This window comes from Equus caballus, chromosome 30 (assembly GCF_041296265.1).
Source record: "Equus caballus isolate H_3958 breed thoroughbred chromosome 30, TB-T2T, whole genome shotgun sequence".
NCBI classification, from domain to species: Eukaryota; Metazoa; Chordata; class Mammalia; order Perissodactyla; family Equidae; genus Equus; species Equus caballus.
The window spans coordinates 35,860,215-35,872,587 of NC_091713.1; the positions used below are offsets into that span (position 1 = coordinate 35,860,215).

General features: G+C 55.5%; 1 protein-coding gene and 1 long non-coding RNA gene across 8 annotated transcripts in view; one reads left to right on the forward strand and one right to left on the reverse strand.

Annotated features, from left to right (window-relative positions):
* NR5A2 (nuclear receptor subfamily 5 group A member 2) overlaps positions 1 to 12,373 on the forward strand; it is a 132,052-nt gene that overhangs the window by 3,051 nt on the left and 116,628 nt on the right. The window contains exon 1 of one of the 7 annotated variants that reach the window (XM_070255553.1): positions 3,265 to 3,390. The exons of 1 other annotated variant lie outside the window; for it this stretch is intronic. Coding sequence is in view for 2 of the 6 variants with exons in the window: in XM_023632399.2 (XP_023488167.2) it covers positions 11,310 to 11,523 (214 nt within the window). In the remaining 4 variants the exon portion in view is untranslated. 5 more of the 7 variants (XM_023632397.2, XM_023632398.2, XM_023632396.2 and 2 more) reach the window with 5 other exon arrangements.
* On the reverse strand, positions 154 to 2,406 carry LOC111771344 (uncharacterized). The gene is made up of 3 exons (XR_011434211.1): positions 2,306 to 2,406; positions 987 to 1,117; positions 154 to 470 (listed from the first exon to the last, which is right to left on the reverse strand). It is a non-coding gene; the product is annotated as an uncharacterized lncRNA (long non-coding RNA).

Consider the following 12,373-nt stretch of genomic DNA (forward strand, 5'->3'; position numbering starts at 1 on the left):
AAAGTTAACTGGCCCTGGTCCAGATTCTTGGTTTTGGGCTTGGATTTTTTTCTTTCCCCCAAATGGAGTGATTTTACTGTATGATATGCAGTACTAATTTAACAGAAAGAGAGAATAAAGTAGTTGTTTATATCAACAAAAGAGCCAAATCTGTGTGATAGGAAAGCATGTCATATAACAAGTATTTATTGACCCTCCCACAACGTGCCCAGCGTTAGGCTTTGATTTGTATTAAATTTACGCAATTCTTCAAATTAAGTTCATTTACAGAATATATTACCCACATTCGATATAATGCCGTATATTATTCACAGGAAGTGATGTCTGTGTAGTTCAGGGTACATGATACACAGAGCAAACACCGTATGGAGGCTGCGATTGAAAGTTCACTCTCTGATCCCCTCAGTACTCTTGGAGTCTGATCTTACTCCAGTGATAAGCTCTAGTAAGCTCTGTGCCCATGAGGATCTCTGAAAGGAAATACAATGCACTGGAAAGTGAGATAGCCCAGTATGTCACCCCCACCTCTAGCCAGCTCTCTGCAGTGCAGTTTAGAACGCCAGTGGCCCAAGCCCATGTTGGGATCTTGCTGCTTGGCTCTAGCAGCCAGGCCCCTGCAGGAAGCTACGCTCTGGGGCCCCTGCTCCAGCCCATCTCCAAAATAGTGCTTCCCAGATTCTCTTTACTGGCCTGGATCCACGAATTGTGAGCAGAGTTAAAGGATTTCTGTAATGCCTCCTGTAATAAACCAAGATTTATGGAGGAAGGGAGAACAGAGGCTTGCTAATGCTCCTTTCCTTTGCTTGACCCCTCCACCCAAACACAATGTCCAGGGTTATCTGGGATTCAGCCTTGAACTTGAGCTGAGCTAGAGCAGGGCTCTGGAACAGACTCCCACCTGGAAGCCCAGCCTCCCCCAAACACCTCCAGGGATGCTCTATGCAGGGCAAGATTCAGACATCTTGCTCCCCAAGTCCAGAACCCACCTCAGGATACAGCTACTTCTTCGAGTTGCACGTCCTCACTCTTCACCTTATTGGAACAAAAACTTCTCTGAGAAATCCAGTAGGCTTCAAAGAGCTTCAGGAGTCTGGGGGGCATTGTGGTCTGGAAGGCCCTGGGGAAGAGGTGAAATATGACCCAGTGTGATGTTGAGAGGTTAAGCATGGGAGAACCAAGAGGCTGAAACTGACCAGACAAATGAATAAGGCTGCCTCTTTCTTAGTCTTTTGGGGGAGCTCTGTTATGTGTATTTTTGTGATTGATAAGAAATGACATAACTTATAAACTCCAAACAACCCAAATGCAGATGAGCATAAGCAGTTTGATCTGGGCTAATGTAATTGTCCCTGAAGACCGTGTCAAACACACGGGATGGTCAAAGTAGCAAGTACCTCCCACTGGGAGGATCTATTTTTAATAGTCCTAGAATGGTTAGTGATGCCCTTCTTAGTTATTTTCCTTAGAGAAAGATGAGTTTGAGTGAAGTGAGCGGGAAAGAGAGAAATACAAAGGAGAAGTGATATTTATTAGCAGCATGATAAGCTGAATTACTGGCACAGTCTCACGCAACCACAAAGTTTACTTCATTAACCCTATTTTACTGATGAAAAATGGAATCAGAAAGGTCTGGTGATTTACCCAAGATGACTCAGCTTGTCAGGAGAGTGAACTGTAAATAGAACCCATGGATGGGATTCTGAAAGCTTTCCTCAAGAGAGTAGCTTTCTGCCCTTGTGGATATAAAGGAATTATTAAAAACAATGTTGGTCTGCTCAGACTTTCTTCCAGAGGCATTTCGGGATTAAGAAAGACATTTGTAAAGGGCTCTTCATCTTCCTTTTCATTCCACAGTGGAAATCAGATTTAGATCCCAGTAGAGTTCTGAAGGGTGGGATGGGGAGAGGTCGAGGGGGGCGGGGTGGAGACAGCACGTGGGAGCCCGGAGGGCAGGGCTGGGTAGGAAGGTACTTCTGGTCTTCTATTTAGGAGCTTCCTGGAAAGGACCTCTGGAGTGCGGATGAGGATTAGCTTGCAGCTATCTGGTGCGTGGTGGCCACTCACAGGGCTGCTGAGAGGGTGGCCGGGGAACTGGGGAAATTCAGAGCATCTCCTTGTTACAGAGTCAGTGGGTATGAGGAGGGCAGGAAAATCACTCAAAATGAGTGACTGAGTTTAGGGAGAAGAGGACTCCCCCCCCCCCCCCCCCCGCTAAGAAACAAACATGTGGTCTCCTTGGGGGAGGAGATAGGGAAAGAGATTGTTTACGCACCCCCTCCCCCTTTTGAAAGCACTTTTGACAAACCTGGGCGTGTCTACTGCAGTGAGTTCTGGTCCCACACCCGGTGAGAACGGTCACAGCAATCGCTGAGTTCTCGCTTAGGAGCTGGACGTCTGCAGCCTCGGCCCCGCCCACCCCCACTCCTCCCCCACCCCACCCCCACTCCTCCCCCACCCCACCCCCCACTCCTCCCCCACCCCACCTCCAATGCCAAGTTCCACCTCCTCCAGCGGTTTCTATAGGATTGGAACGAAAATCGGTCGGAACCCGCCGCCGGGTGCCCCAAGCAACAAGTTTCCAGACAAGAGGCCCTGGGGGAAAGCGAAAAAATTTGCCCGAAGCCTTGGCGCACGCCAGCCACCATCCTTTTAACCACAAAAATGGTCTTCGAGTTGGAGGCAGGTTGGAGGAGGAGACGACACCCCCGCCCCGCACCCCGCATTTGTGTAACCACCCCCCCCCCGACCTTCCGCGCCGCAAGGCCGAGGGTGATGAAACCCCGCAATTTCCACCTTTCCAAAGCCCCACTTTCTTCGCTCTCCTAGAAGGACCCAAAAAGCTCGACGCCCACAGCTCTGCGCGCCGCGGCGCTCGGTGATCTTAAGAGCCGGGAACCTGGTGCGGGGGCCTTTCCTAAGGCGAGAGGGTCCATCCAGCGCGGCAAGAGCGCGGGAATTCCGAAGCCGTGCGGCGCGTTATTCCTTCCCTTGTGAAACTTCCAGTCTGGCTGGCTTGTGTTGAACGGCAGCCCAGAATAGTCTGATGTTGAGGACTTAGTTGCTAGTCCAGGTTGAGGAGAGGCAGGGGGAAATGGAATTGCAATGCAAGTTTTGTTCAGCTGGTTTCACCAAGCGCTTGGTGGCCTGCTGGCGCCACCATCGACCTCGAGAACGTCACTCCATGTTCTCGTTTGTCCCGAGGATGGACAGGGGTGGTTCCGAGATTGGCGTCTCCGAGTTTTGAGTTGTGGCTGACTCACTCTCCCTTTCAATTACAGAGAGGAAGAGATAGATTAGATTGGACCACCTACCCGAGATTATTTCCCCAGCCGACTCCTTTCTCAAGATCTGGTCTCCCCGTTCACTTCCAAGGGCACCGACTGTACCAAGGTGGGCGCGCCTGGACCCGTGGGTTGGGGCAACACGTCCCCAAGAAATTTAAGTCAGAAAGTTGTATAGTGAAACCTTTTTGACAGAGAGTTGCAGATTTTGATAATTCAGGCCAAAATTCTCCAAAAACCTCTCCTTTCCCTCAGGGCAAGGATGGGGAGGTTGTCTGGGGGGAGGGGTGGAGCAGTCTAGATTACCCAGATAATTGCGCCAATTTGCATTTTCATCCCCAGTAAAGGCCGGGCCACGTGTATTAAGATACTTCCATAGTGGTTGTCAATCCGTCATCGTTTGCAGGCCACCCCTAACAGGCAGTCTTTCCAGGAATAGACGGTCTAAAGCGCAGAAGGCGTTCCTCCTGCTCTAGTGGCTGTTGTTAATGATATCTTAAGTAGTTATTTACACACACAGCAGAACAGGGATTTTTTTTTTTAACGAGGCAAGATTTCTTCTCACCTATTGAAGTTTATTTTTTCAAAGCTTCGGCCAGTACTATGCTTCCTGGTAATTTAGACATCTGTGCTGAAATTTAACCCCTCTCTCTTTGAAACAAAGTGCTCCGGGCGCGGGCGTGGGGAGCTCGGAGGCGGGGGCGGATAGCCCAGCCCCCGCTGAGCGCAGGAGCCCAACGCCTGAGTTCCTGCTAAACTGAATTTTCAGGGGAAGGCGAAAGTGGCTTCTGATGGGCTTTTCGAGTGGGAGGGGCGCAAAAATCAGGCAGAGCCCAAGCTTCAGTGTGGTGATAAATTTCCCGCTCTTTCCGGTTGGCCATCCCGGCCTCCTTGCGGAGACTCTGAAAAAACTCTAGGTTTCTTTTGGGGCTGAAATGTAGACACGTGCTACGAGAAAAGTAATTATTCTGGTTTTAAAAAACACCAAAAAGTAGGAGTGGAAGAGGCGTTAGAAATTGTTTCCAAGGAGGCAGGTTTGCAAGTTTAATAATGCCAGGTTGAATGGGTTCTGCAAGGCGTCTCCCACCCAGGCACGCGCGAAAGGGGGGTCTTCTACTCGGTTCTTCCGGGGACCTGTGTTTGCCAAGCCCAGAAAACTTGAACCAGGAAATTGAAAGTCTTGACGTTTTATCCTTCTGCAGCCTGCACGCGTTCAGTGCTTGGGGTCGACCGGTGCTTCTCGGGTCGGGTCAAGGGCAGGCTGTTCCCGGCGCGCGCTCTGAAATGCGGCGCAGAACCGTGGGAAGGTGGAGGCGGGGGCGAGAGCAAAGCAGTTACCACCTCAAGGGTGAGAGTGCGAGACCTCCTCCGCTGCAGCCCGCCAGGTGAATGGGGCTCACGGCCCCGTAACGCTGAGCTTGGATAAAATATGCCAGGACTGCGCCTTCTCCGGCTCATCAAGGCTGCGGGAGCCTCCCCGAGCCATCATCCTTTGTAATTGCAACCGTCAATCAACGCTTTAAGACAAAGTCAGAATCGGGAAGGGCGAGCCCGGGAGACCGGTCTCGTCGGAAAGGAGGAGGCGTGGGGGAAGAGGGGGAAAGGGGAAAGAAGTTTGCCAGAAGTTGGCAGAGGGAGTGCAGGAAGAAACTGAGAAGGCGCACGGTAGCTGAGCCGGAGCCGCCTCCCCGGGCCTCCCGGGTTCCGGTCTCTGGTCTCCAACGCTAGTCAAATTTACGCAGCTGGGGCGGAGTCCCAAGCGTCCTTCCACTAAGAGGCAGAGTGGTTCTACGTGAGATGCTCCGGCCGGAGGATGGGACGCGTCTGCCCGCCCACGGGGGCTCTGCCAGCCCCAGCCGGCGGTGTATCTGTCCCCTAGTCCGCACCACCAACGTTAGACCACATAGGCCCTATTCCCCAGCTTGCATCTCAACTGCATCCCCTTCTGCGTCCACTGGGCTCTCCCGCCTCACACCGCGGCCTCTGCAAACTAGAACCATCCCCAGGTAACCGACCCCAGGCGCCGCGGGCGGGCTCGGGCTCCTCCTTCCCAGACCACGTTCTGGGAGACGCCCAGGCCGATCCCAGGTCACAGAGCGCGCAGGTCCCCGGCTTCAGTGGGAGCCCCAGCCCGCCGGAATTGCAGGGTTAAGGGACTAGAGTGAGTGTTCGGAAAGAGGAGGGAGTTCACAGGGGTGGAAAGAGCGTTCGGAGGAAGGTAATGGGCGCGGCGTCGGAGGCTGGGGACCGCCGCCCTCCCTCTGCGTCTGCCCCGGAGTTGGGAATTGCGCCGCTCCCCTAAGCCCCTTGCGGAGCGATCGGGGTAAAGGTGAGTGTACCCTCGGGTCTCCGACAAGAACCGACTCCAGGGGAAGCTTTCTCGCCTCGTCCCCCGGGAGGATCTGGATAGGGCTGGCCCTAAGGAGCTCTTCCCTTCCTGGAGCTGGAGGCCTACAGCGCCAGGGGCTTGGAACTGCCCCGGTTCTCGGAAAAGGATGTCTTCTCTCCGCGCTCTTTCGGTGCGCCTTGGTTTCGCTGCTAACTAAGCCGAGCGGTCAGCCTGGACCAGAGCTTCAAAGCAGGGCGAAAAGCCTCCTTCCTTTCCTTTGTGGTCCAACTGTGGCTTGTTTGAAGGGCGGATTTTAAAACCTTGTCCCCAGCCCTATTCCTCTACATACACCGCCCCTCCCGGTTTGTGAGGAGATGAATGAATGCCAGCTGGCCCTTGGTCACCATCACTGCCGCTCTTTAGAGGGTGGAGTGGGAGGGCAGACTGGTCTGGACTGAAGAGACGCTCGTGTGACCTCAGCAAGTCCCTTCTGGGGCTGAAGCTGGGTTTTGAACGGGATCACAAAGTTTGCCTGGCTAGGTCAGGCTCAGCCTCGAGTCCAGGCAGGGATTTCTGCCACACTACAATTACTTGTTCGTGCTGGAAACTCTTTCTTCTTTCAGCTCTCCTGTGAGTGCTGTCCTGAGCTGTCAAACGTGCCTCCCTTTCTGAACTGTGTAGTTATATAGACTCTTCAATCACAACCATCTTTAAAACAACTAGTAATACTGAAAATGGATTGGCAGTGTGACTTGATACTATCGGGAAAACCTGAGCATCTTTAAGTGTCACTAATTTTGGCAACTGAAGCCCACTCTCCCTTACAAACTAATGGATGGACAGTCCCCCTCCCAAGTTTAAATGTTTTCATGAAACCTGAAGATGCTACTAAAACTGAAATGTAAATAATTTAGATTCTGAGCATCTATTGAAGAGCAAAATGACTAATCAGTGGAGAGAGCCAACAGTATCTGAATGGCCAGGCGTGGGTGGGTGTGAACCTCTCATTTCATATAAAAGTGTAGATTTTTGCATGGCCATGACGGGAGTATTTTTCAATTGGTCAAATACTGGACTGGGCAGTTTGAATGTGTGATCTCTGTGCCATTCAAATAGAATAAATTCAGATCTTTTGAGATTCAAATTCACCCCCTTGTGGGTGGACTCTCATAATTACCCCGGTCTCACAGCAGACGCTGAATATGAGGCATTTCTCATGCCGTCAGGAGGCTGGAAAAAAAATGTTTTTCATCTTGGGATAAGATCTGAAAACTTTGACGATGTGGCTGCGCTGGTGGCAGAAGCGCTTGCATAACAGATGGTTCTTTAAAACTTTTTTAAAGTGCTGGGCCTCTGGGCCTCATGTGGATCGTCTCACCAAAGAGACACCAGAAGGAAAAAAAGAAAGCGGACGGATCTTTGCATTCTGCATGGAAGCACGTTCACTAAAATTTAGGAAGTCTGCCGCCAAGAGAATCTTAGCCTCCAGTCGGAGGGAAGGAGGGGTTTATAAATAAGTTAAGGAACTGGAGAAGAGTGCAAAAACAGGGGTTACTCTTCCTCAAATATTCGGCAAGTGAGTGAACTCTCTGCGGCATGGCTGTCCCCTCGGTAAGCCGGGACGTTCGGCCGCTTCAGGGTGCCCGGGGCCCACGGTGGGGCCTCTGCGCAGACTGAGCGCTCAGGGAAAATGAAGGCGCAGACCCTGGAGGCCCGACCAGCTCTGCTTTTCTCCAAAGCAGTCAACTGAATTCAACATCTCTTTTCTCCTTTAGGTAGTTAAACACTCCCCCTCCGGCTCCTCACCCGACACGCACGCGGGAGCACACACTCACCCCCACTCACACCCTCATCCCTTCGCCTGGCTTCCCCTCAGCTCAGGGAAATCGCCGCCCTAGCCTTTCATCCTTCGCCGCGGCGCTCAGACAGAGGTCGCTTCTCACCAGCTGTAAGACCCGGCAGCATTCACATCCCCCGCCCCGGGCCAGGGTGGGGTGGGAGGGGGTGAAGGCGGGGTGGAGGGGCTGGGGCAGGCGAGGGGACTGGAGCATGCGCCTCCTGCTCATTGGCTGACGGCTGGTGTCCGACCCGAGTCCGGAACCCGCGTCCCCATTCACTGTCATCACCCCTCATCCCAGCCTTGCCCCTGCCCCCGGCCCTACTTACCTCCCTTCTCGTCGTCTTCCCCCCTTCCTCCCGGCGCGGCCGCCCTAGGGGCTGGAAAGGGCTGCTCTGGGCCCCGCGAGAGGAGTAAAGGAGGCTGGAACTTCACCACCGCACTCTTGTGACAGTGAGCGAGCGGGAAGCGGAGACAGGCGAAGGGGCGGAGAGGAGAAGTGAGGCGACAGAGGGAGAGAGAGAGACCCCTGCCGAACCCGAGCCAGAGGGCGGGTGGGCGGAGGGGTAGGAGTCGCCCGGCCGTCCGGGAGCGGCGGCAGCTCCACGCCGCCTCCGCTGCCCGCCCGGAGCTGGGTCGTACACCCTCCGCGCCGGGCAGCTGCGCCCTTGCCGCCGCCGCCCGGGCCGAGCCGACCCGGGGCGCCCGGACGCCGTCTCCGCTCCTCTCCGCCGCGTCTCGTAGCCCCCGTCCCCTCCCCGCCGCTGGGGGCGGCTCCGGAGCTGCGAGACTGGACGGGGCTCGGGGGTCCGGACGCGCAGCCCCGGAGGAGGCGGAGGCACGCTCCTGCGAGCCCGCGGGTGAGCCGGCAGCCGGGTCGCCCCTGCCTCCTTTCCGCCGGAGTTGAATCTGCGCTGCCGGTGTCCAGGTGCGGGGCTTCCGGGCGCTCGCGGACCCCCTCTCCCCGCCCGCGGCCGCCTTGTCATGCTGCCCAAAGTGGAGACGGAAGCCCTTGGACTGGCTCGATCGCATGGGGAACAGGGGCATCTGCCGGAAAACATGCAAGGTGAGCGGGCGCTGCGCGGCGCTCGGGCTCCGGGCCACCCCACCCCCGGCTCGCCCTGCGGGCTCCGGCCCCCCGCCCGGCGGGCGCTGGAGCTGGGGCGGCGGGGCTGGGCGCTCGCGGGCGCCGGGCCCCCGCCCCGGGTGCACGCGTAAAACTTTATGGCTCCTGAACAATGCGGGGCGGAGGTTTTCCAAGCAATGCCTAATTGGCCGCTTCTAATTAAGCAAAGAAAGGCTTCCAGCTCTATGGCAACCCGAGCAGGGCAGCCTCAGGCTAAAGATACTTTAGAATAATAAGATCATTCTAAGAAACGGAGCGTCTTACTGGAAACCCGCGCAGGTTCTCAGTCACTGGAACCGGTGGGAAGTTTCACCCAAGCTCTTGCACGAGGAAGAACACCCTGCCTAGGAAAGTCAACTACAGAAAGAGAAGGGGACTCCGGAAAAGCTTGTCTTAGCGGTGCTAGAATGCATGGGGGCACCCCCAAAGCGCGGGCGGACCCCGGGAGCCGGCTCGAATTTGGACGATTTCACAACTGCAGGCGGAACTGAAAAGAACTAAAGTTACCCCAACCCCATCCTCTGCGCGGGGACTGTTGAGTGCGTGGAGGGCGGGGGGCAGCGGTCTAGCTTCATTCCTCTTCATCATTCCAAGAGCTGGGAATATAGAAATCCTATTTGTTTTCCCAGCTCTTGATTGCTAACAACAACAACAAAAAAGCAAAACCCGCTGGCTGTATTTTCGCTGCATTCCAATATAGTGCCTTTAGATCTGGCTGTATTAAGCCCTTCTGAAGTTTATCGCAGTTGCTCCGGGCCGGGGAGGGAACAATGCTAGGAAAAGTCACCGGTGCTCTTCCATCCTCGCCCTTTCCAGCCCCTTCCAGAGCGCAGGATGTGCGGGCAGGCGGGCCTGTGATCCCGGAACGCTTCCTGCCATCCCCTTGAGCGAACTTGAAAGGGCCGGGAGCCGTTGAGAGCAGAGTTCAGGGCTGGTGCACGAGGCGGTGCGGGATGGGCGGCGCGCCCGCTGCGCTCAGGCCGGGGGCCCGACGTCGCCCGGCCGCGTTGGGAAGAGGGGTGGCCGGGAGGCGTGCGTCCTGCCTGTGGAGTCGGTTAGCCCTCGGTGACTCTGGGGTCTCTCCAAGCCTCCAAGAAGGGCTGTGGAAGTCCCCTGAGGCTGAGGCCCCTGGGACTAACTTGTAGGTTGGGCTGCTGGGGGAACTGGGTTGGCCCAAAGAGGCATTCCCGCGGGCACCTGGATCCCCGCGACGTGGAGGCGGGGGGGAAAAGGCGGGGGAAGCCGGATCTGGGGACCCTCGGCCGCCAGCTGCGGAGGGGGACTGTCCTTTGGGGGCCGTGAGGCCGGCACGATTGTTAGGTCCAACTGCTTCTCGTTCGGGCGCGCGCGTTTCTGGGGGACTAGGGGGGAAAAGAGGCTCAGGGAGACGCTGCAGCAAGAAGTAGGGGAGGCAAGAGTAAGGGGTTTGGGGCAGTAGATGGGAGAGAAATGCCACTGTAATATTTTCTTTGTAAAGTTCGAGAGGGGGTTCTTGGCACGACCTACTGTCCCAAAGCGGAAAGTTAGCTTTTCCCTCCGGCCCAGGGCTCAGGAGAGGCCGCCCGCCGCTCGCTTGGCTGTTCGAAAGCCGCCGCGCGGGAAGCGCCGGGGCGCGGCTCCCTCTAGGCCACGCGGCCTCCCCCTCGAGAGCAGCCCCTGGGGACAGGCACCCCATGCCCATGCTTGCTCTGGTCTCAGCGGGGGACTCGCCGTGGTCTGGCCCGTGGGGGAGCCCAGAAAGGGGACCCGCTGCTGGGTCCCGGGACAGCGCAGCGCGTGCAACTCAGAGGAACTTGTCCGCGTGCCTGTCTGCGGCCTTCGCTTCCCAAGGCCCCGCCGTTCCCTCTGCTTCCTCAAGACAGGGACTTCTTGGCCCCGACGGATTCGGTTTTCCAACCGCCTGCTTGGGATACAGCACTTGGAGACTCTGAAAGATGCCCTGGTCTTGCTTAATGGCCTCTGTCTTTGAACTTTCCAAGAGGGTCCCCACCCCCTGTCCCTTCGGGGTTGGATCCCCGAGGTGGGCACCGAGGCGCCCTGGAATCGGTGGCCTCTCTGTGCTCCTTGGGTGCGCAGGTAGAGTTTACTTTGCTGGGGAAGGAGGAGATAAAGTACACTTTTTTCCCTTCCCTGAAACATCCCTCAAGACCATGGTCAGGAGTTTTAGGAGAGATGGGACTATAAACGAACTTCTCCAACCCTCGGCCTCCACTAAGCCCCCAAAACCTGAGCGCGGACCTCTTAGGGCCGGACTCAAGCGGGCTCCGCTGGCAGGGCTACGCTCAGCAACTCGTTATTTCTATCTCGGGAGCCCAGGCGCCTGCCTCGGCGGGAACATCTTTTTCTGGGATCCCCCCAAACTCTGGCTAACTCAGTCCACTTCAAGCCTCAGCCCAGGGCTCCGTGCCTCGGAAGGAGACGTCTCAACTCAGCCGGTTGGTGCTCGGTCCTCAGCTGCCAAGTGCTGCAAGTGACCCACCCCCCCCAAGGCCCTTTCTAGAGGCCGGCAGAATCCTTCGAGAAAAAAGAACTTGATTATTATTTTTTTTTTTTAAAGAACAAGTCATTGGCAAGGAGGCCACTCTGGTGATAGAGTGGCCGAGTATTTTTGGGGATGGGGTGGGGGCTATTTCTCTCTTTCCTTTTTGGTAAACAAATCAGAGGAAACTTCTGCCCGGCCATCGGTTGCCCATCCCCCTGCCACCCCCCCCCCCCGCCCCGCCCCGCCCCCTGCAAATGCCACTGATTAACTTAAAACAAACTGGACTCGGTGTTTGTGCGCCTGTGTGTAGCCGAAGGTTGAGCAAGGGGCCAGAGGCGAGTGCGCCCCGGGGTTTCACAGGGAGGCGCCCCGAGGGGTGCGGGCGGTGGCCGGGCTGCTCCGACCTGCCCCTGGCCGTCGGGACCCGCGGCGCCCGCGCTCCGAGACCTCAGCGAGGGACGCGATCAGGTAGTCTCCGGGGTCTCCTGGCCACTGCCCCTCCTGCGCGTAGTTTACCCATCTTTTAGCAGCGAAGACGCCTTCACGGGGCTGCGTCCGGAGGAAGGCGGTTACCCGATCGCCGGCGTGAGCCGCGGCTGCGTGGCCTGATTTCTGTTTAACTCGAACAGGGCGATCTCGAGGTGTTTATATTTTGCAAGGATGATGGGAAACATGTGAAGTTCATTACAGGACTTGCGACGAAACCAAACCCTCGTGTGCATCTTTTCTTTTCTTTTCGTCCCGGCGCCCTCCCTTTTTCCTTTTTTATGTTTACAGGAGATCCTCAAATCTGAGGAGATGAAAGTATCCAGAACAGGAGTCTGTCAATACGGAACTGAATGTTTCGATTAATCTAACACATCTGAACGCCGGGAGCCGCAGGCTGTTGTTCGAGTGGGGCTGAGACTGAGAAGCAGGCCTGTGAGGCTGCAGACTCTGGGTCAAGTGCTTGCAAATTGGTGTTGCCATTCTTCTAAGCGAGATATACTTGCGGCAGACTTAGCTTCAGGAGTGGGAGAATAATGTGTGTGCTTGTTTCTCTCCCTGAGGCAAAGGTGACACCTTGGAACTTAACTTTAGGGAGGTTTAAAAGAAACTCTCAAGTTGTTAACTTGATGCATTTCGCGTTTCTATCGGGATTGGCACTTTGCAGAATCATGAGATTGGGTTCAACAGCGGTCACTTGAAAAATTTTTAACAAAAGAAGTTGGAATTCTTTTTAAGTTAAAAAAATATGAAGTGCATGCTCATTGATGCCAAAAGATATTTCACTTTCACTGTATAAAAATAGCTATCTTTGGTAGACCTGAGTAAAAAT